The sequence below is a fragment of the Aulonocara sp. 'chitande type north' Nkhata Bay genome, linkage group LG1 (assembly GCF_057382095.1).
Source record: "Aulonocara sp. 'chitande type north' Nkhata Bay isolate Kocher_YH1m ecotype deep benthic linkage group LG1, A_spYH_male_GT1.1, whole genome shotgun sequence".
Lineage (NCBI taxonomy): Eukaryota > Metazoa > Chordata > Actinopteri > Cichliformes > Cichlidae > Aulonocara > Aulonocara sp. 'chitande type north' Nkhata Bay.
This window is the reverse complement of record NC_141344.1, coordinates 971,006-995,558: the sequence shown is the minus strand read 5'-3', so window position 1 is coordinate 995,558 and position 24,553 is coordinate 971,006. Positions and strand designations below refer to the sequence as shown.

At 45.5% G+C, this 24,553-nt stretch overlaps 1 protein-coding gene and 1 long non-coding RNA gene across 9 annotated transcripts in view; one reads left to right on the top strand and one right to left on the bottom strand.

The window, feature by feature from the left end:
* znf536 (zinc finger protein 536) overlaps window positions 1-18,529 on the top strand; it is a 216,622-nt gene extending 198,093 nt beyond the window's left edge. For all 8 annotated transcript variants that reach the window (XM_086278038.1, XM_086274845.1, XM_086277255.1 and 5 more), the window contains one exon: window positions 18,113-18,529. In XM_086278038.1, coding sequence (XP_086134164.1) covers window positions 18,113-18,342 — 230 coding nt within the window. In that variant the 3' untranslated portion in view covers window positions 18,343-18,529. The remainder of the gene's footprint in view (window positions 1-18,112) is intronic.
* LOC147338426 (uncharacterized) overlaps window positions 1-24,553 on the bottom strand; it is a 97,314-nt gene that overhangs the window by 32,585 nt on the left and 40,176 nt on the right. The gene's annotated exons all lie outside the window — the stretch shown is intronic.

The window sequence follows — 24,553 nt, the reverse complement described above, 5'->3', positions numbered from 1 at the left end:
AGGTCCAAATCCGGCCCACTGGGCAGCTCTGTAGAGCATGCACCTGAGCTGAACGTTTAACCTGAGACGGCCCAGGTCTGGCGGCTGGACACGCTGGAGAGCCAAGGTTAAATCTGAAGCGTTTTATGACTGAACGGAGGAAAACACGGTGGCCACTGCTGTTCATGCTTTGTAGGTGAAGGTGTATTAGTCTATGATCACCTGGTGCTGGTGTGCTGAATAGGTGCTTCCTCCAACTTGATGAAGACAAACAGAGGTGCAGACGTGCAGGTTGTTGAGCGTGCCGCTGCGAGGCTTCCTGTTACCTCCAGAGTTCACGTTAAGATTCTGGCTTTGACTTTGAAGCATGGACGAGCACCGGCCTACAGCTGTGAACCTCTGCCTCCACTCAGCAAGTGCCCGAGGTCATGTGACCCGGGTCTCAGTCTGTTTCCTGTTTGAAGGTTTCAGAGTGACATGCTGATGTGGTGTCTTTACTTTACAATAAAGCTTCTTCCTAATGTGAGCTGGTGCTGTGACACTGAACTGTTTTCACCGCTGTGCAGAAACAGGACCACCGCCAGACTCTGCAGATGCGAGCGGTCAGTAAGACCAGAAAACAGATCAGTATGCACCGCGTTCATACATTTTAAGACTGACCTCTGTGGGGTAAAGATAAGAACACCTGTCAAAGGTAAATACTAGCAGTGCAACGATATTCGTATCAACATTGAACCGTTCGATACAGTGCTTTCGGTTCGGTACGCATATGTATCGAACAATACAACATTTGTAATTTATTTTATCAACTTTCCTTCTGACGATGCTGTCTGTGTTGAGCGCTCAGTGGATCTGCGCTCGACAGTGCAGCCTAAGCGGAGTAGTCGAACGCAGATTCACTGAGCGCAGGACAAGCTAGCGAGACAGAAGCTAAGCTCGTTGCAACATGGCAAATTGAACCTCCCCCACCCTCATTCAGATCTGGCGTTTGGAACTATTTTGGTTTTCATGTGACGTATGACCCTGAAGGTAAGCGAGTCATGGACTAAAGTAAAACAGTATGTCGGATGTGCCACGCAATGCTCAATTACATGGGTGGGAACTAGTGTGTTAGCGCAGTTAGCTCGTTAACGGAGATTTGCCGTGTTGTGGCGTTAACGTCATTTCAGATTAACGCTGACAGCACTAGTGGGAACACAACGAATATGACTGCACATTTACGCCGACATCATCCTAGTGCAAAGACAAGTGGAAGCAGACAAAAACAACAAGCATGCATGCTACAAACTTTACCCGAGTCATTTAGACAGCCGTTAGCACAGGATTCTCCTTATGGGGACCTGATATGTTTAACATGCTGCTGAGAATATAGCCCAGAAGAAGCGTATAGTAGAGCTTTTATTTTGAAAGAGACATTTCTCTGTAATAAACTCTCTTTTCCAAAGATGAGGGATTCCTCAATCAGATAGATTTATTATTTTATTACTTTGTTGTTTCAGCAACATTAAATTTAAAAACTGTACTTTTGAGTTAAAATATATATTTATAATTTTAATAAATGACAAATTAAAAAAGCATGAACATTTTTTTTGTATCGAAAAAATATCGAATCTGAATTTTGTGTATCGTTGCACCCCTAGTAAATACCTCAGAGAGCAGAAGCTGAACAGCCTCCGAGGCTTAAAGGAAACATGTGAACTGCTCATGTGATTGTTGGGTATTATTGTAGGGTCTACTTGCAGCACTGTGAGGTGACTGTTGTTGTGATTTGGTGCTGTATAAGTAAAATTGAATTGAATAACAGAACGTTCAAAATTTCTCCTGTAATAAACACATTCGCGCACGTTGAAGCCACACAGCCCGCCAAAGCACGGCGGTTTAGCTGTAGCGCAAAACCTCGTTCCTCAGAGTTCTGCTTACACAAACGTGCATTCTTTTATTTAAATAAATGAATTTTTGCTTAAGAACAAAAGAATGTCAGTGCGGTTCAGCTGATTTCCCTTCTGATGATTTCCTCAGCAGAATTTTGAGATTTCAGGGCTCTGAGAATTTTAATCACAGTTCTGTTTCCAAAAAGTGACCAGCAGACGATCAATGAAGAAAAATAAGGGGATGATTTTGAGCAGGACTTAAATGCTAATGTGACAGTGCATCCTCCTGCTTCCTGCCCAGCATCTGTGTGTGTGTGTGTGTACTGTGGCCTCCCTCCCTCGCTCTCCTCAGCTCTTATGAATCGATGATCATGTGGTGTAAGGGAGATAGATGGCCCCCAGCTCCATCGTGTCTCCTCTAATTGTAAAATATTAGTTACATTAGACTCTGGCCCATGATTAATGGAACTTATTTGGAAGGTGGACTCTCTCTCTCTCTCACACACACACACTTTCTTCCTCGCTCTCTTCCTGAAAGAATTGAGTGATTTCACTTAAAGTGGACAAATAGGCTTCCCTCTGCAGGAAAGAGAAGAAGAGGAGGAAGATGAAGCAGAGGAAATGACGGAGGGAGATAAGAGCGAGGGAAGAGCTTAGAGGGGGTAAATAAGAGCTCCACTTGGGGAGGGGTGGGGGGTTTAAGCTTCTGCATGTATAATTCTGTTCGCAGGATCAGACGATGAAGAGCTCATCGTGTTTACAAGCTGATCGCTGTGAAAAAGTATTTTAGTCTGCACTGACGCTACCTGCCCCCAGAATATCCACACAAAGAGCTCGAGATGACTTCACAACCGTGTGCGCGCACACACACACACTCATGTAGTAAATCCTACATGCAAGGAGACGCCTTGAAATGCAACCTATAAATACCACAGACTGTATGTAAAAGATGGACGAACCTTCATGAGCAGGAACTCTTAAACCTCCAGTCCTTATAATACCCAGCAGGGGGCGACTCTTCTGGACAGATGTCTATGACAAAATGAGCCTCTTGCTCAGGTGAACACTTTCCTGATGAGCTGCTGTTTCAGGTCAGAGTGAAAAAACGAGAAGATGAACAGGAAGCAGGGGAGGCTTTAGGGTGGGGCTGACCTGTGATTGACAGGTCTCGACTGCAGACCAATTCAGCTCCATTTTATTTACACAGCATCAAATCACAACAACAGTGTTTCAAGGGCTTCATATTGTAAGGTCGACCCTACAATAATAGATACAGAGAAAACCCAATAATCATATGACCCCCTGTGAGCAGCACTTTGGTGACAGTGGGAAGGAAAAACTCCCTTTTAACAGGAAGAAACCTCCAGCAGAACCAGGCTCAGGGAGGGGCTGAGAGAAGTGAGAGAAGGAAGACAGGATAAAGACATGCTGTGGAAGAGAGACAGAGGTTAATAACAGATATGATTCAATGCAGAGAGGTCTGTTAACACATAGTGAGTGAAGAAGAAGAAACACCCAGTGCATCATGGGAATCCCCCGGCAGCCTACATCTATTGCAGCATAACTAAGGGAGGACTCAGGGTCACCTGGTCCAGCCCTAACTATATGCTTTAGCAAAAAGGAAAGTTTGAAGCCTAATCTTGAAAGTAGAGATAGTGTCTGTCTCCTGAATCCAAACTGGAAGCTGGTTCCACAGAAGAGGGGCCTGAAAACTGAAGGCTCTGCCTCCCATTCTACTTTTAAATACTCTAGGAACAACAAGTAGGCCTGCAGAGCGAGAGCGAAGTGCTCTAATAGGGTGATATGGTACTACAAGGTCATTAAGATAAGATGGACCTGATTATTTAAGACCTTGTATGTGAGGAGCAGGATTTTGAAGAAATCCTTGTTGTATTTAAAATACGTGGCGGGGATGCAGAGGTGTGACAGTGTCTGGGTCTGATCGGGGGTGAAGCTGGTTGTTTCCTAAGCAGGGGTCTTGTTGTAGTCATTTTCTGACTGTCTCCACTGCCTCGGTTGTAGGTGTGCAAGTGAAGACAGAAACCACGTGAAAGGACGGTTTCATCTGCGTCCAGCGTAAGTTTCTGGATCCTGTTGGTGAAGTCTGAGAAGTTTTTCCCCACCAGGGGAGCAAAGATGAGGTGCTTGGAAATGTTCAGGTGTCTGAGTTTATACTGCTAACCGTGGGTGTGACAGGGACTCTGTGTCAGTGTGGGGATGGTTTTCAGGAGGTGGGTTCGTCCTCTCAGTGCTCTTAATGCTTCAGACGATTTGAAATTGTCTGACCCAAGATGGCAGCTGGGTGGTTAATGGTACAAACAGACCGCCCAAGAAGTCTGAGCTCCAGTTTTGGTGCAGAGTGAATTTCGGGGACTCTAATTAGAAGTTACATAGGAGGTTAAAACTGCATTTAAAGAGAAAAATTATTATTTTTTCATTACACGTGTAAAATACACGCTTTGCATGTTTCTGCCTTTTCTAACGTTCTCTAACTTTGAGCTGCAGTCGCTCCGTTGAGGTCAAACAAAGTTCACGAGGATGAATGTGGCCGAGTCGCTGCCGCCGCTGCTCTTTGTGTCAAAGTGTGAGTGAGAAGCAGGTGGCCGCCATATTATCAATCCTCCATTTTTTTTATTTCCTTTCTTTCTCTTTATTGCTGAGAGACATGGATAACAGCCCCCCCCCCACACACACACACAGAGTGAAAAATGACATAAATCAGTGAGTGGGTGAAGTTTGTTTGCTGGACCAATGAAGTGAAAAGTGTCTGTGAGTCAGAGAAGAAACATGCAGTGAACGAGTGAAACAGATAAACCACAGGAGGACATGCAGAGGATTGGTGTGACAGAGGAGGACGCTGGGATAGGAGGAGGTGGAGGCACATGATCTGGCGCCCCCTAAAGGGAGAAGCTGACAGAAGAAGACGTGCGAGCCAAACTGAATGATGTATGAAAGCGAGGGTGAACTCTGTCAGTGAATCAGTGAGAATCACTGGTTGGTTTGTAACGTGGGCGTGGCAGACACTGTCTGGGTAGGAAGCGCTCTCCCCTTGGTCGCTGCTGTAGTCTGTTACCTAAAAGTTGAGATAAGTTTAAGGAGCTGGCATCTGTCACCGATGTGCTGGGTCTCCTTCTGCTGCTGATCACTTCCTGTTTGTTTGGCCTTTAGGCTGAGAAACCACAGAAATGTGCAAACGTCTGTCAGACGGGGTGTGTGAGCTGCTTCACTCTGCTTCAGATGTTTCCATCCAGCAGAACTGCGTTAAACACAGAGGTCTGGGTTAAACGTGTCCATGCACAACACCAACTGTTTAAGTACCCAGGCCAGCGAAATGCGACGCCAGCGAGTCCTTCATGAGCGTCCATATGGGATGAACTGAGTGTCATCATCGTGCTCAGCAGTCAGGGTCGTGGCACAGATGCCACAGGTGTCCTTCAGTATTAGGCGTTGATAGCAGAACTTCCTGTTTTCACCTATCCAGGAGACTGCGTGCTCTTCTGTGATTCACTCTTTCTGCTGATTTGGTTACTTTCATGTTTCAATCAAAATCAGAAACTCTGCTTGGTGATAAACGTGTCAGTGATGTCATAACCCGGGCACATGACACGATTCGACACCTGTGGAGCGACCAGGCGCTGCTCGTTCACAGATACCTGCAGCTTTGACACACCTGAAGCCATGGCAACAAGAACATGATGGACGCTGTGGTCAAAACTTTGATACAGGTTTCTGTAAGTGAGCCTGTTATCACATGACAGCTTTACTCCAGTCATGTGACAGAGGTGTGTCGGCATGAAGAGCTCATCCAGGTACACGCGTGCGGGAAAGGTGCACGTACATCGGCGAAAATGCCAGTTTGCAGGCGACGAAGGCAAAAGAGGAGTGAGTGAAGCAAACCGTGCTCAGCAGCACAAAAAGAAAATGAGTCGACTGCAGAGAAGCAGCACGGAAATATTAGGAAGGCAAAGAAAGCTATTCTGGGTTCTTATTAACAGGTCCTACTGGTACAGCAATTAATAATCCAGTTCTGTATTTAACAGGGGACCCGGTCCCCGGTGGAGACGTTTTAGCTGGCTTTGATGCTGAAAGAGCTCCTTCTCCTCCGCCCGCTCCCCCCACAGCTCCTCTCCTTAAGTGCCTCCCCTGGTGTTATTTGTGTGTTGGTTTTCTCTAGTTAAGCTAGGAAACAGACCAAATCTTTATTCCCCAAACTTCAGGCCAATTTTCTATCAACAAGCCCGATCTCTGAGGGAAATGTTCTTAATTCATCAGAGGAAGGAGAGAACAATCAATTCCCTTCAGGCTGTTTGAAGTCATGGAAATATATTTATTTTAGGATCGCGGCGGGCTGTGGGAGGTCTGACTGTATACATATTATATATAAGAATAATGATTTACCTGAACGTTGAAGGACTACTTTCATGTAATTCAGAGTTTCACTCGCTAACCTACCTGGTTTCATTTGAGGTTATTTAAGAGAAAAAAACAATGAGGTTCTCTTACATGTACATTGATTAGTTGTAATTACATCTCCCAGCAAATGAATGTGTTAAACTTGAAATGAATCCATTAAAAATACATCGGATCTTTAAATTGTGGACTGCTTCTTACACGGTGCTTTTCTACTCGAGCTGAGCGCTCAAAGCGTTTTACACAACAAGCACAAGCTGACCGAGGACGTCTGACATGCATTCTGGAGCAGACAGGGATCAAACACCAACCCTCCCATGGGTAGACGAGCTGCTCCACCCTCATCGCTGTTCCACCTGGTTATGTTTCATTAGTAACCTTACGAGCTACTTTTAATTTAAAGTTCAAACTGCTCTTTAAAACTAAATATCTGACAGTTGTGCATGAATCTTTTCCTCACGATGTCTCTCTCCTCACGTCCCTCTCATCGTCTTCCTCATTTATTCCCGATATTGTTGGAATTCCTAATTATCAGCAGATTAAACCTGTGACCCTCCCGTCTCCAGACAGCTGACGACGAGCCAACGAACCCACAACAGCAGCTGGTTATAAGCTAACATTATGCGTCCCGAAAAGTTTAATTACATTCTCACATCGCATCAGAGTTTATTCTCTGACAGTCTGCTCCGTTATTAACAGCAGCTAACTGCAGAAAAGTTCAACAGCTCACCTCAGCACGGCTGTGAGCTTCTCCTCGACTCGTATCGGACTCTGACTGGACACCAGCTGAGCCCCACAGCCTCCACTCACACAGAAACCTGTGGACATTATCAGGAAGCTGTAGTTTCGCTGGTTCAGTGTCTGTGGCCCTCGGTGTAAATTGAGTTTGGCATCCCTACCCTACAGTACCAGACAGAACCACAACCATCAGACTGTGGGCTTTGGTGATGGTGGGAAAGAAGAACACCGATCAGTGCATCATGGGAAGTCTCCCAGCAGCATCACTAAGAGATGTTTCCCTGATCCAGCTCTGACCTTTGGCCTGAAAACTTCTCGTGTGACAAGCTGCTGGACGCGATGGTGCCCACCGTCCTCATAACGTGGAACGTACTCCTGTGGTGGTGGAAGAATCTCAGCTCAGTAATGCTGAAACATCACACTGACCTGTGTGGTGTTTAGGGATGGGTACCGGTGTCCGGTGCCATGATGGCACCGGTTCTGACATAAACAGTAGTAACCAGACCGAAAAGCAGCGCACATTTCGGTGCTTTATTTCGGTGCTTTTTTTCCCTGAGCTGTGATACACTTTAGATTCTAGCCAATCATTTTACGTTTCCGAGGATAGTAGGCGGGGCCAGGTACGTACGTTCTGTTAGAGCAGAGCTACAGATTAAAAATGTCCAAGGTGAAGCGGTCAAAAGTCTGGCTGTACTTCACAGCAAAAGATGCAAACTCAGCAGCAACAAGTGCTTTAAGCTGATACTGTGATACTGTCAAAGGAGGTAACACCAAGAATCCGATGAAACACCTGGCGACGCATAGCGTTTTTTTTAAAAGCCCAGAAATGGACCGTATTTGATAGCTTGCTGCGAGACCTCACACCGAGCACATCTACTGCGGGTGGGTTGCCTGTTATGCAACATCCCCCAAAAACACGAAGAGGAGAGTCCTGGCCCCTAGCCCTGCCAGTGTAGCAGAAATGATGATGATGATGCAGCAGCAGCCGTTCTTCTCTGCGTGAGTAGCTAATTTACGTTGAGTAGGCTAACCACGTTATTACATTAATGCATGTAAGGTGAACTAGCAAACACAGACGTAGTTACATGCGGCTGTCCTCTTGTTTGATGGCAGATACTCCCTTCACCCTGGCTAAAAAGGCTAAAATGACCAAAGAAAAAGTGGGAAACAGTTAAACATGAGAGGTTTTTGGACAAAGTTTGTGTTTTTTCCATTGTTTAAGCACTGCTTCCAGCCAAGAGTGATACCATATATGCCCCATAGCTGCAGAAAAGGCTAACATTGTTATCTTTTTACAAAAAACAGCTGAACATGAGAGGTTTTTGGACCAATTTTGTGTTCTCCATTCTTTAAGCACCGTTTGAGCACCGTTTGAGCACCGGCACCGTTTCAAAAGTACCGATTTGGCACCGGTATCGGATAAAACCTAAACGATACCCATCCCTAGTGGTGTTATCCTTGGATCTGGTTAGTTGTTGGCACTTGTAAGTAAAGTGAAAGCGGTGATGTCAGCGGGGAACACCTGTTAAAAGTCCTCAGAGTGGCTGTGTCGCGGTCCCGTGCGTTGCTGCAGTTTGCTGAGTAATGTGTGTGCGTGCAGGTTATTGGACAGATGGTTTAGCACATTTAATTGCTCACACCTTCTGTGAGTCTCTGCCTACAGACCCTCTGTCTGCCTCCTCCTCCGTCCACTCACACGCTTCCTGAAATAGTCCATCCTTCCGTGCAAGTTTTTACTCTACAGAGCCTGCAGCTTCCTGCTGTTAGTGCAGCGTGACAACACGCGTGCGTGTGTATGTGCGCTTCAGGGATTCGTAACTCCAACGTGAAACCCTCCACATGTGGTGACTGCTTAAACATTTTCTCTTCTCCTCTCAGATATATTCCAAACACACACTTCAATAAAAACACCCTTAATGCAGAAACACACAGACACACAGAGGCCACATTCAGACCCAGAACAGCATGCTGGCAGCAGACCAAACGCCGCCGTCCTTAAATGCGTTCTGATGCCAGCGCTGCCATCTGTTGCAGTCTTAAGATAGAGATGAGGAGACGCCGGCCGCACTGCGTTTAGGAGAGTAACAGCTTCAGGCCCCGCCTCTTTCAGTTCACAACAGGAATAGTCACAGATTCATGAAAAGAATCTGTTTACAAAGACGGAGCTCAGACAGGAAACACATCAGTAATCACACCAAGACTGACTGCAACAGCTCACCTGTGTGAGTGTGTCAGTCTGTGTTTGTGAGTCTGTGTATAGATAAAGTATCAGCAGCTGGCTGTGGGTGTGTGAGTGAGTCCATGCATGGCAGGTGAAACAGAGGGTCTGGCTGCAGCCACTGTGGAGCTCCACAGTAACCGGAAACACGTCTAATATGTTGCAATACAGGATGCAACACAAAAACAACGGCCGTTTTTGAAGTATGCAAGTCCGGACTTCTTAAGTACACACGGGAGTCCGGACTAACCAAAGATGCAAGAAGGCAGCGCGATCGTTCTACAATTGGAACAGCGGCGCACTTGATGACATCACAGGTGCACTTTTTGTTGCCATCTTAATTTAACTGTGATTAATATTTACAATGAAAATTACACATGACGCTGTAGATTTTCTCCTCTTCTTTTTTTAATACAAAAAAAAGATCATTTTAAAAAGTATCTTAAGCACTCCGGCAAAATTCAACTTTATATATGATCTGCTCCATAATGTTGAATACACTTCATTTAGTTAACCACAATCACTACATGTATGAAAACACAAGCTTAATCTCTCTGTTAATAAAAATAGCATACACACAAGCCTGAACAATAACAAACAGGTGAGATGTTAGAGACGGACACAATAGACAGCTGGGGTTTGGAAGAGAATTGAATAAATATTTAAAATATAATCGGATCACTCTTGGAGCAGCCTTCAGGATCTCCACGTGCTTTTTAAACATGCTTTTGCTCTCCGTGAAAATGTTTCCTCTTGAATTTAAATATTTTTAATGTTATATTTATTCCAGAGTTAGCCATTTAAATACACTCAACAAAAATATAAACGCAACACCTTTGTTACTGCTCCCATTCCCCATAGGATGGACGTAGAGACCTAAAATTCATTCCAGATACACAATATAACCATCCCTCCCAAACAGTGGTCACAAATCAGTCCAAATGTGTGGTAGTGGGCACATCTGCCATATTGAGATAATCCATCCCACCTCACAGGTGTGCCACATCAGGATGCTGATCTGACATCATGAGTAGTGCACAGGTATACCTCAGACTGCCCACAACAAAAGGCCACCCTGGAATGTGCAGTTTTTTGCGCTATTGGGGGTCTGGGGACCCAGAACCGGTCAGTATCTGGTGTGACCACCATTTGCCTCATGCAGTGCAACACATCGTCGCATGGAGTCTATCAGATTGTCAATTGTGGCCTGTGGAATGTTGGTCCACTCCACTTCAATGGCTGTGCGAGGTTGTTGGATATTCGTGGGAACTGGTACACGCTGTCGTATACGCCGGTCAAGCACATCCCGAACATGCTCAATGGGTGACATGTCCGGTGAGTATGCTGGCCATGCAAGAACTGGGACATTCTCAGCTGCCATCTGCCCTGAACAATGTGAACCATGATTCATCCGTGAAGCGCACACCTCTCCAACGTGCCAGACGCCATCGAATGTGAGCATTTGCCCACACAAGTCTGTTACGGCGACGAGCTGGAGTCAGGTCAAGACCCCGATGAGGACGACGGGCATGCAGTTGAGCGTCCCTGAGACGGTTTCTGACAGTTTGTGCAGAAATTGTTTGGTTGTGCAAACCAATTGTTCCAGCAGCTGTCTGGGTGGCTGGTCTCAGACGATCTTGGAGGTGAACCTGCTGGATGTGGAGGTCCTGGGCTGGTGTGGTTACACGAGGTCTGCGGTTGTGAGGCCGGTTGGATGTGCTGCCATATTCTCTGAAACGCCTGTGGAGACGGCTTATGGTTGAGAAATGAACATTCAATGCACGGGCGACAGATCTGGTTGACATTCCTGCTGTCAGCATGCCAATTGCACGCTCCCTCATTGCTTGTGGCATCTGTGGCATTTTGCTGTGAGACAAAACTGCACATTCCAGGGTGGCCTTTTGTTGTGGGCAGTCTGAGGTACACCTGTGCACTACTCATGATGTCAGATCAGCATCCTGATGTGGCACACCTGTGAGGTGGGATGGATTATCTCAATAAAGCAGATGTGCCCACTACCACACATTTGGACTGATTTGTGACCACTGTTTGGGAGGGATGGTTATATTGTGTATCTGGAATGAATTTTAGGTCTCTACGTCCATCCCATGGGGAATGAGAGCAGTAACAAAGGTGTTGCGTTTATATTTTTGTTGAGTGTAAGAACAGAACATTTTACATCAGGGGATATGAAATTCAGAATATACTGACTAAGTAAGACTTCAGTATTAAATAAAACAGTCCAGTTATAAAGCTTAACTTTAATCTCAGCCAAACTAATTTACTCAGGAACAAATAAAACACTGAAAAAAGCCAAACAATAACATTTTTAAATTATCTAAATGACTTATATATCATGTATAAGCTGAGTAGTGAAAACCGCGGGAGAGTTGAAAACGATGTGCCTGGAGTTCGCTGTTCTCACCGGCTCTAGTGACCCTCGACCTCCCGGTTAGCTATAGAGCTGGTCGGTAACAGACGTCTCCGAAAATGTTGGAGCACTTCTGCAAATATATGACGTCTTGATAAACCAAGCACATACAGTGGGGCAAAAAAGTATTTAGTCAGCCACCGATTGTGCAAGTTCCCCCACCTAAAATGATGACAGAGGTCAGTAATTTGCACCAGAGGTACACTTCAACTGTGAGAGACAGAATGTGGAAAAAAAAAATCCATGAATTCACATGGTAGGATTTGTAAAGAATTTATTTGTAAATCAGGGTGGAAAATAAGTATTTGGTCACCTCAAACAAGGAAAATCTCTGGCTCTCACAGACCTGTAACGTCTTCTGTAAGAAGCTTTTCTGTCCCCCACTCGTTACCTGTATGAATGGCACCTGTTTGAACTCATCATCTGTATAAAAGACACCTGTCCACAGCCTCAAACAGTCAGACTCCAAACTCCGCCATGGCCAAGACCAAAGAGCTTTCGAAGGACACCAGGAAAAGTATTGTAGACCTGCACCAGACTGGGAAGAGTGAATCTACAATAGGCAAGCAGCTTGGTGTGAAAAAATCAACTGTGGGAGCAATCATCAGAAAATGGAAGACATACAAGACCACTGATAATCTCCCTCGATCTGGGGCTCCACGCAAGATCTCATCCCGTGGGGTCAAAATGATCATGAGAACGGTGAGCAAAGATCCCAGAACCACACGGGGGGACCTGGTGAATGACCTGCAGAGAGCTGGGACCAAAGTAACAAAGGTCACCATCAGTAACACACTACAACGGCAGGGAATCAAATCCCGCAGTGCCAGACGTGTTCCGCTGCTGAAGCCAGTGCATGTCCAGGCCCGTCTGAAGTTTGCCAGAGAGCACATGGATGATACAGCAGAGGATTGGGAGAATGTCATGTGGTCAGATGAAACCAAAGTAGAACTTTTTGGTATAAACTCAACTCGTCGTGTTTGGAGGAAGAAGAATACTGAGTTGCATCCCAAGAACACCATACCTACTGTGAAGCATGGGGGTGGAAACATCATGCTATGGGGCTGTTTTTCTGCCAAGGGGACAGGACGACTGATCCGTGTTAAGGACAGAATGAATGGGGCCATGTATCGTGAGATTTTGAGCCAAAACCTCCTTCCATCAGTGAGAACTTTGAAGATGAAACGAGGCTGGGTCTTCCAACATGACAATGATCCAAAACACACCGCCCGGGCAACAAAGGAGTGGCTCCGTAAGAAGCATTTGAAAGTCCTGGAGTGGCCTAGCCAGTCTCCAGACCTCAACCCCATAGAAAATCTGTGGCGGGAGTTGAAAGTCCGTGTTGCTCGGCGACAGCCCCAAAACATCACTGCTCTCGAGAAGATCTGCATGGAGGAATGGGCCAAAATACCAGCTACTGTGTGTGCAAACCTGGTAAAGACCTATAGTAAACGTTTGACCTCTGTTACTTCCTTCTCTCACCCTAACCAATCACAGCAGATGGCCCCGCCCCTCCCTGAGCCTGGTTCTGCCGGAGGTTTCTTCCTGTTAAAAGGGAGTTTTTCCTTCCCACTGTTGCCAAAGTGCTGCTCATAGGGGGTCATATGATTGTTGGGTTTTTCTCTGTATCTATGAAGCGCCTTGAGGCGACACAGACTGACACACGCACACACACACACACAGACTGACACACACACGCATACACACACACACACACACACAGACTGACACACACACGCACACACACAGACTGACACACGCACACACACAGACTGACACACACACACACACAGACTGACACACACACACACACACACACACAGACTGACACACACACACACACAGACTGACACACACACACACACACACAGACTGACACACGCACACACACACAGACTGACACACACACACACACACACACACACACACAGACTGACACACGCACACAGACTGACACACGCACACGTGTATTTATATCCTTTTGGAGACATCTCACTAACCCTAACCATCAAAAATGGACGCCTAACCCTGACCCTGACTCTAAACCTAACCATAACCTAAAAAATGCCTTCAAACTCGTGAGGACCGGCACAAATGTCCTCATAAGCAGGGGTGGGTTTTGATTATCGACGTATCGATTAAAATAGATTCTGGCTTGGATAACGTGATATCAATTCATTAAAATCCTGAACCGATTTTTAAATATAAATTCATTTTGCCCCGAAACTCCAGAACCTCAAGTTAAACCTCACAAAATTTCTACAACCACCAAACAGCTAAAACAGTAAATGAGAGCAGGAACACGGATTCTGAACAAAGACGTAAACACAAAACCCAACGCACGTACGCGGACACGCCGTCGGAGCTGAAAGCCGACAGCTCACTGATCTTGAAGCGTCGGCGGGCGCTTTGTGTTTACGTCTTTTTTGCGCTCGATTCTGAAGCTACAGGTTTGATCTCTCTCCAAACAGTATTGACTGAACCAGCAGCAGAAGACCCTTCCAAACTACGCTTCACATAAACATCGTCACGAATTTCTTCTTACCTTTGCTGTTTTGCTTCCACCACGATAAAATCACACTTGGTGTAGAGCTCTCTCTCTCTCTAAATCGATAATCAAAACCCACCCCTACTTATTTATTTTTTTTACTTCCGACAGAAAAGCCTCATTTCTGCTGTTCAATACTGAACAAATTTAAACTTTTTAAAATTATGCAAAAGTGCAAAATGCTGTGTCTCTAATCAAACCTCTGTAACTTTGCTCTGCTTCACTTAGTTTTTGACAGCACAATATTTTTAAGGTCATCTGCTATAAAAACCCAGACCAGGAAAACCGCCTTCATGTTTTTCTGTTTTATCCTCAGTTACTTTGACACAAAGGCCTCTGCTGTGATGCTCACACCTCTGATAAAATCTCACGTGTCAGGTTTCTTTTAATAGATATAAAAATATTGATATGTACTGATAAGTGATCAGAATTATATTTCTGACTCTGAGGCAAAATTTCTCCGATTCAAATAGAATTGAATTGAATCGGAGATCAAATCAATTCTAGAAATCAGTGACGATACCCAGCCCTACTCATAAGTGACTGTTGGTCCCCACAAGTATAGTAAACTACCAATTTTTGGTCCCCATGAGGATGTTAATACCCGTCCACACACTCCCACACACACACAGACACCCCCCCCACACTCCCTCGTGCTGCCCTCCTTTCCTCTCCCTCTGATCTCCTTGCAGAGGGCCTTGGGGGGTTAATTAACAGGCTGAGATAATGCCACACTAATGAAAACAAGAACACCGTCTCTCTCCTCTTTTCTGTTCCTCCCTCATTATTACTCTGCGTCTCTTTAGCCTTAAATTTCCCACTCTTGAAGGATTTTGTCGACACAAAAGAAGGAATAAACAGACAGATGGGAACATGTGAGAGACAGAAGGTGACGCAAACTAAACACAAACAGGGTCCCCACAAATTAAAGAGGACCCGTTCCCTCCTCATTTCCTGTTACATGACTGTTCCTAATAATGAGTTCCGTGTGTGTGCACAAGCTCAGGCTGTTTATCGTAGTTTTTTCTACCCAGGGATCCGTGTGATGTCACAGAGAGATGGTAGAAGCCCCACCCACCTGCTCTTCAAACCTTATCAGATTCTCTTTTTGAGACCTGAATGATTTCTGTAAATGATGTTTTACAGCTGAAGATTCTTAAACAGGAATGTCAAAGAGGAGGGGGGGACTAGTTGTTGCTGAAAATATAAAAAGGTAAACTGTGTTTGTGTTCTAGAAAAATCACCTTCATCTGAGGGCACAGGATCCGATAATGATCAGCGATCAGAAGCATTCACACAATTCACATTCACACATGCATATACTATTATATATTGTACATATATTTATTAGTTTCACATGTAGCCATTCTTGTATTTTTCTTGTTTACATTATTGTATTTGCACAACTCTGTTGCTTGTGAAGCTCGCACACAAGAATTTCACTCACATGTGCTGTACCAATGTACCTGCACATGTGAGTGACATGTGATGTGACAATAAAAGTGATTTGATTTGATTTGACAAGTGCAGCTGAAGTAGGTGCAAGTTTCATTATGTGACTCTTAGGAAGAACTCATTTCTCTATTTAGTTCACCTGATTCATGGTGTGATTTGAGCTCAGTGTGGGAGTCTCACAGTGTGTGTGTCCTCACGAATCTGTCAATCGAGTGACACGTCAATGCATTAGCAGCTGATGAGAGAAACAAACACAAAACATCCCAGAACTGAGTCCGCTTGTTATTTCTGACGTCATTAACCCAGGTCTTTGCATCCAAAGTTTGACTTCCAGGAAACCAGGAAAAGACAATGTAGCTGAATGTAGTAGGACGTTAGCTCTAAAGATGACAAACCTGTGACTGAAGGATTTCCAACACAATAAAAACAGACGGCTCTGCTAGAAACAAAGACATTTAACTGAACAGCACCAATGTTTGGAGGGTTGGTGAGCTCGATCACTCACGTACATCGGACCCAGGTTTTAGAGTTGAAAATGGAACCCGACATCCGACTGGTGATGACCGAACCCTCAGATCAGAGCCCAGGACGTGGATTAATAACGGCATCTGTGGGTCTGCACGCTAGCCGAGCATGCAGACTGTTGAATGCCAGTGTGTGCGAGTGTGTGCACCATGTTCATACATCTTTTTGGGGACCAACAGCCCGTCCCCACAAGTTTGAAGGCGTGTTTGAGACTAAAAATGTGGTTTTGGTGTCAGCGTCACATTAAGGTCATGGTTAAGGAAAGCATCGTGTCCATAAGATGTCCTCACCAAGTCAGGAAAACAAGTATTCGTGTGTGCGTGTGTGTGCAGGGAGAGCAGCCTCTGTTTAATTTTTAAACTATCTGGTGTGTGTGTGTGAGTGTGTGTCATTGTGCAGAAGTCAATTTCAATCTGGACACTAACTTAAGTTTCTACATCCAAACTTTCCCAGTTCAGCCCTCTCTCTCTCCCTGCAGATAAACCGGCTCGATCTGTTTTTATTTCAAGTCCACGAGGACTAACGGTAAATAAGCGGGGAGACGGGAGAAAAGGGTTGAGTTGTTTGGGGGCATATTTCGCTCTCCCTAAGTGTAAAATGGGATGAGATACTCTGCCTCTCGGACTTAACGTAATGTAAGAGAGTGTGAAATTAAACCGCACATGAATAAAGGGGGCCTTCATTGTGTGCCGCCGACGAGCTTATCTGGAAATTCAGACAACTGGAACATCCAAAGCCTCCAAACTTGTAGCAATCCCCTTTGTCTGGCTCTGAAGCAAACAATGTAATATCAGAAAGCCGGCGAGCCTCCAAAACCTGCGTCAGATTGCCAAACACAAAGTCTCGCACTGGCTCGTTGTGTCCTCACATCGAGCCTGTGTGTGCGCGAGTCTACGTGGAGTGGAGTGTGTGCTTCAAATAGATGGTTTCCTTTTAATCCTGGCCTTTTACCTATTGATATTCCCTGCACCTATCCCGGCGCCTCTTTTAAACCCCATATGTTAATTTGATTTAGAGCAACTCAAATTGAATAAGAGATAAAGAAAAAAAGAAAACGAGAGTAACAGCAAATGTACCGTTATTAATATTCTAAAGTGCTGCAGAGGCTCCACGTCTCTCCCGTCTTCCTCCCCCTCCCTCTCCGTCTGTGAGTGAGTGAGCTAAGTGAAGTGGGTTATGATGGCGGTGTAATCGGCATCCCTCAAACAAACGGCCGCTGCTATTAAGGGCCATTGTGTTTGCTGCAGTGATGATCAGATTCAATCTTGGGAGAACATTTTGTGCTGGGCTGGTGTGAGGAGGGGAGATGGAGAAAAATCCTTTGCCGTGTTCGCCTTGCTATTGTGTTCGGGCTGCCAGACGTAAGCGGCCTCTTCCGAAGATGCATATCGACTTGAGGAGCTGCAAAAGTTTACTTCAGATGAATTTGTGGGAGCTCGCCGACTGTGTTGGGTAATGTTTTAAGGGCAGATTTGTTTCAATAAGGAGGTGCTGGTGGGGTGGTGTGAATGTGAAAATCACTTTTCTTGTCTTTGTCTACAGCCCTGCCCCCTGCTTCCTCCCTCCAAACCTCAGACTTTTAATACAGTCTGAACTTTCGACGTCCACAGGGCACCGAAGACGCAGTCGAAATTTTGGTCCTCACAAAGACGTATAAGTGCGCGCACGCACACACAGTGTTTGCTATCTAACATCCACACTCACACAGATGCATCACAGACAATCTCAGGGTTGTGTATCTCACCCAAGGATGCTTTGGCATGCAGACTGGAGCAGCCAGGAATCAAACCAACACACCTTCAGATTAGCAGATTCTCGACCTCCTGAGCTACAGGCCCCGCCCACAGGCTGACTGACCCCAGACTGTGGATGGGGTCGGTCTTACAATGACTTCCTGTTTGAGATTAAAGAGTTTCTGGTGTTTGTTGTCGTTGCAGGCCGCAGACCGTTCAGGTGCAGTTACTGCCCCTACAGCGCCTCGCAGAAGGGCAACCTGAAGACTCACGTGCTATGCGTGCACCGCATGCCCTTTGACAACAGCCGCTACCCCGACAGACGCTTCAAACGTTCCCGCCCTGACCGTGACGCCCCGGAGAACAGCTCTGATGATGTCACATCGAACAACTCTATGACGGGAGTGGACCGTGTGACACATGAGCGGGAGTGACGGCGCTCTACAGACAGACCGGTCTGCACAAAGTAACCGTGTGTGTTATTAGACGCCTGTGAACACTTACTAGGAAAACACGATTAATCAGCAGTGAACACACTTCCTGTAAAAACACACTTCCTGTAGTGGAGGAGGACACCCAGAGCAGAACGCAACACGCCGACCGATAATGGGGATGATGGCGTGTGCGTGGGGGGGGGGGGCATTGGTACCAGCCTAACTGCTGCTGTCATCGCAGAGGAAATAATTCAGAGGTAACCGGACGCTGGACGCTACGCCGAGGGATCCCATCAGCTGACCTGAGCCCCTCCCACACACACACTTCTGCATCCTTCCCTTCACTCTCCCTCAAACACAACACAAATCAATCAGCGGCTTATTTACAGCATCCATTAGCCAACATCAAGGCTGGAGGTCACCTTACCACACCAGCGAAGGACCAAGACTCATGACAGTTTCAGTTTTGGACTCTGATCAGTGCTGGGGGTCTGAGATAATGGTTATGTCTCTGATTAGGATTGTTCTCCAAGCCGTCACTCTGTTTGAATGGGTCTCACTGTGTCTCTGGATATGAGTCCTTAGAGGGGAAAGCTGACGTCGTGAAGTCAAACGTCATTCTTTCATTTTTTTACGAGTAAAACAGGAAATGAGCCTTTGTTGTTCTTCACTGTGCCGGCAGCTGTCGGTGACTGTCGGCCGAGGAGGAGAAGGAAAGCGTGGCGCTCGCTGTCACGGCGGCGGCTTTGGGTTCTTAATGTTTTTCTGATAAAGAGAAATGATCGGGACTTTTACACAATCAGTATCTCCCAAACACACACGCACACACACACGGTGTGGAGGGCTCAACCCCAGGGCCCTAGTGCCCATGGTGTTTACACTACACACACACACACACACACACAGGACATTACATTCATTCAAACTCAGTCACATGACTCCCAAAACGAGCTTTGAGGGAAAAGGAACTGAAGCGTTCGCTGATCTTATTGTGCTGATCACAAAGTGCGGCGCCAAGTTGTGCCTCGCCGCGGCACCTTTGAAGGTCATTGCTCTCCGTTTGCAGTTCTCAGTTTTCACAGTGTCATTTCCACCCGGCGAGGAATTTGTGAGTCTTCGCAGTCATGTCGGCGTCATCTGTGCTGCGAAGGGTTTTTATCACAGCACCATACAAGTTTCACGCTTATGACTGCGAGCACGTTTCCCTCACAGCCAGTGGTTGCTCACTGGTCTGTAGGCCCGACCATAAACCGATTCATGTTACAGGTGATCTGTGTCGCCAGGAATGAAGATAGGTTTACAGTGTGGCACACACATGCAGACACACACATGCAGACACACAGTGTGTGTGATGAAGCAGGAGAGAGAAAAAGGATGTGACAGAAGTTGAACACTGATGTGATGCAGGTGTAACTCCGCCTCCTCGGCCCGGCAGAAAGTCTTAGTTCTTCTTCTTTTGTTGTTATCGAGCAGGACGTCAGCCGTCACTGCCCTCCAACCGAGAGCCACGTAACGTTCCCGTGATGTAGTCTGAGCTTTAGGTTTCCATACATTACTCTGTCCTTGGTGGCTGTAGCTTTGTACACGTGTATGTGCTAAACATTTATATCTATACACATTTATATTAACATAAAGTCAGCAGGGGAAAAGACGTTTGTAAAGAGTTCACATTCCAGTTTCTGGCTGGAGTTCTCGGGCTTTTTGCGAATCGGAACATTTTCATCATGTTCAGATGAGGCAATCATTTCTGGTTTCAGACACTGGAAAATGCCATTTGTTGTCATCCCTCTGTGACTTATACTCTTTGTCCACGCCTGAGAAAGATACGCCATTTTCCCCTCAGCTGTAATCCTAAAATAATCCATTCCATTGTCCCCGTGCTGTTTCATCTCTGTCAAGCTTCTTATTTAAGTAGCACATGCAGTTGTGCTCACTTATAATCGCCGGTGCTAGAGGAGAAAAAAGATGAACCCATTATATCCCCCGCAGCTCTGTAGTGTCCACGTTCCTGAAGGAAGAAGAGCTCTTTAGCCCAGAGGAGGCGATGTGAGGAGAGGGGGTTTGTTGCAAACTATGAGCTTATACTCACAGTAGATATGTCTGCATTTAAGAAACAGATATTTATTCTTGCACATCTGTCAGAGAGAAGATGAAACTCATTAAAGAGGTGTATCAAACATTTGTCTGTTTACTCTTCCTGCGTTCTAGATGTTCTGATGTACTTTGAAGCCGTGAGATTTATCTGATGTTTTTTCTGCAATAAAACCTCTACCTCTGGGAATCACGTCCTCTCAGTTTGGATCCCTTCCCTTCAGATCAATCACACCGCTAAAGGAGATGAAGAAGCGTTCTGACTGTGGAATGACTGCACACACCTGAAGCGCTCGAATGCTTCGCTCAAATCAAAGCGACGAGTCTTAAAATGGACCCTAAGAAGCAGAAATATGACCTGAGAATGCCGTTTGCTTGTAAGTGCTGGCTCTTATTGACTCACTCATTACATGTGAAATCACAGGAGCAGTACAAATAAAGGCTTTAATGTCCCAACAGGGACGCATGTAGGAAACCCAGGGGAACCAAAAATAGCTGGGAGAGGTGGTGCAGAGAACACTAAAAGCCAGTCTACGACCCCGAAAGCATCTCTTTGAGGCTATACTGAGGCACACTGATGCTTTTCCTTCAGGCAAAGTTTACCACCTTGTGTTCATGACTAAAGTCAAAACACAAACGAAGATGGAAACGCTTGGTGGGATTGGCTGATAAACTAGAAATCCTGACGTAGTGGTACTGTTGCAGGCTCACACAGGTCCAGCAGGGTTAGGCCAGAGTGTAGCAAGGACAGTCTGAAATTTGGTTGGTGCAACCACGGTCACCTCCATTGACTGATTATAACAAAGCCCCGTCAAGACCAGCTTCAGGTCAGCGTGGAGAGCTCAGTGTAGGCCCCTCCATGTCTATCAAATTCAGTTCAGTTTATTTTTATTTATATAAAAGCCTGAAGGCGCCTTATGTTGAAAGGAAATCCCAACAATCAGACAGACCCTCAATGAATAAGCATTTGGCGACAGCGGGAAGAAAAACCTCTCTGTAAGAAACCATCAGGAGAACCAAGCTCAGGGAGGGGGCAGACTTCTGCTGCAACCGGCTGGAGGGGTACGCTTTGGGCCGTTATGTTAGAGAGGGAACACACATGCTGATGTGGAGGCGGCCCCTGCTGGGGAATAGCCACACGACGCACGTGGAGTTTTGAGGGAAAATGAACCGAAGGGTTTACTGATGTTATCGTGCCGACCGCAGACAGTCCTGTGTTTATTCTTTCTGCATCATAAAATCCAGAAACATAAATAAATGTAATTAAATAAAAAAAATCGTTTTTCATAAAAACTACAACAACTCCAGCAAACATTCAAGTGCATGAGGCCTTTAAAATGTGCTGCGCCGTTATTTAACAGTGCAGTAGATGCTGTTGTAGGTTAACCCCTACAACAGCTCCCTGATGTTATAGGGGTTAACCACCGGTTCTAAAGTGAAAGCTGCCAGGAAACGTCAGAGAACCAATGCGGTAACACCTCACCGAAAAGCCCCCGCCCACTGTCGTGTGGGTAAAAACATGTAGGAAAAGTGAAGCGGCTGCATCAAATTCACCATCAGGGCTTCTCATTGATTAAATGTTAGCCACCAGATGAAAGTCCCTGTCCTCCTAACACCGAATTAAGAAAGAAGCACTGATTTCTGTCAAATACACCTGAAGTGTGCTGAAGCAGACCAAACCCAGCAAACATGCCCGTGTGGACCCACAGCAGGTGGCCGTGTATGCCCACACAGCTGACTGCAGTTTTGCCCTTTTGGAAATTCCAGCAGGGATTTCTGTGGGCAAAGCATTCATTGTCCCGTGTGGGTTAGCCCTGCAGATCTCCTATCAGTTTTCTGGGGTGTCCCTACATTAGCCCCAAAGCGGCATGTTTGCTAGAAAATGCTGGGAAAACCAGTCAGCGCAGCAACATTTCGAACCCTGAAGCCGCGCTGCTATTGGTTGACTGGAAAAACATCTATTTCAGCGCACCTTGGCCGACCGGCATTCAGCTGTCTCTCCAGAGTCCCACCACAGCCTCAGACTGCTGCTACTGCTACTTCCTGTTCTCAGTCCAGTAGCGCTGTTTACACCGAGCTCATCGCGGCTGAGGATAACCCGGCTTCTCCCAAGAGTCTTTGATCTGTTGAGCCCAGGTTTGTTTCTTTGGCCTCACAGACTGGCAGCTGTAACTGAGAGCTATAAAAATTTAAAAAATCAACGTGTCAAACATTTGGCTGATGCAAAGTCAGAGGAGACGTAAAAATACCTGCAATGAAAGTACAAAAAAAAGGGGAAAAGCCACGCAGCAGCTGAATTTGAAATGTTGTCCCCAGGATGAGTGCTTTTTACTGTTAATGGAGAAATAGAGTGCGTGGCATATTTAATGGGTTTTGTTTTTATTGTACAGCACTGAATAATTAACTGGGAAGCAGCATGTCACATAGATTTATCTTTTAATTAAAATAACGTGGTTCACGCATATTTGAGTGGTAGTCCAAATAAATGCAATATCCAAATTTATGTTTTGTTTATCTTCCTGTTAATTATGCGGAGATTGTTCACTGTACAGCCCTTCATATCCCCCCTCCCTCTCCCCCTGTCTCCGAGTAATAACCAGTCAGGTTTTATTAATTTATGGATAATTGTGGCTACACGAGTAAGGTGCATGGCATCAAACTGGCTTATTCTTATAAAGTGAGATGAATGTGTGGGGGTGGCTGATGCCTCCACAAGACAACAATAAAGAGAAGAACATTTTTCCATCCTCGTCTTCAGGATTACGCTAATTTCTAATATCCGTTTTCTCATTAGAGCCGAGACAAGAGCAAACAAGGACCGCCTCCTCAGACGAGTCCATGAAACCTTCAACTGGTGGCAAAAAGCATCACTTTCGCTGTGGTCCACATGGTGTTTTTTTCCTTATTTCCTGGCATTTATCTTAGTATATATATTAATAAATATTTACGTCTCACATATGAAATTTGGCAACAGCAACAACAAAAAAAAAAGCACAAAAACCTTCAGAGTTCATGAACCAACATTGACACGTGAGACACACCTTAATACTAACAGCATGTCTCAGATCGGCGTCATTACAAAGCTTACTACGATGCACATCTGTTCCCGCCTTAATCAGCCTGGATGGAACTTCCAGGGTGATCCTTACAGTTTATATCTATTATATTTGGTAGCTGACCTCAAAACTAACAGTGACATTACATGAACATGGCCACCCCTATTTTTAGTGCAGCAGAACTGGAATGTGATGCCATGCACATCTGTAAGCAGGTGATGCTAACATTGCTTGTAATCGATTACTTTGTGTTACATGATGGATATGTAGCCTGCAAAGAAGGATAATAAATTTATTTTTTGGTGTTTACGGACAGAGGTTTAAGTCATCTGTCCATAAACAGAGATAACAACATTAACAGACATATCTGTGTTTTCAAACATGAGCTGACAGGGCAACAATAATAGTAATAATAATAATAATTATTATTATTATAATAATAATAATTTACTTTCTTTTTTCTCTCAGACAAAAATAGGGAGAAGAGGATAATTTTGTCACAGCTGACCTGTGTCTTTGTTTTTGATCCTCGAGTCTCTCCGTCTGAGGAAACCTGCCACTCTGCTCCAGGCACAAACCAAACTCTAGTTTCTCACATGACCAGGAGGCCTCTGAGGACAGCCTTTGCATCCATGTTCACTGGTGACGTTCAAATAAAATGAATGTAGGTGATCAGAGGACACCTGAAGTTTAATATTCTAAGGAAATGCTGAACACACGATCAGCCTGTTTACCTCCTGCTATGCATGTGACATGATAAATGTGCAGCATACGACCACACTGGCAGTAATAAGCTAAAAATAACACAGCAAAAAGCTTTAGGCTGCATACAGCATGCCAGTAATTAAAGTCACTGATGATAAAAAACAGGCAGCACAATTTCTGCCACATCGAACTGACGCAAAGATTCACCTGCAGAAGCTGTGAAAGCTCACCTGTCATTAAGAAATCCTTAAACAGCGAGACGTTTAAAATACATCACAGAGGGACCCGGGCACAGAGTGAAGAAACTCAACTCAAACGGCTTTGTCTGACCTCCGTGCAGACAGCAGCACGTGCCAGCG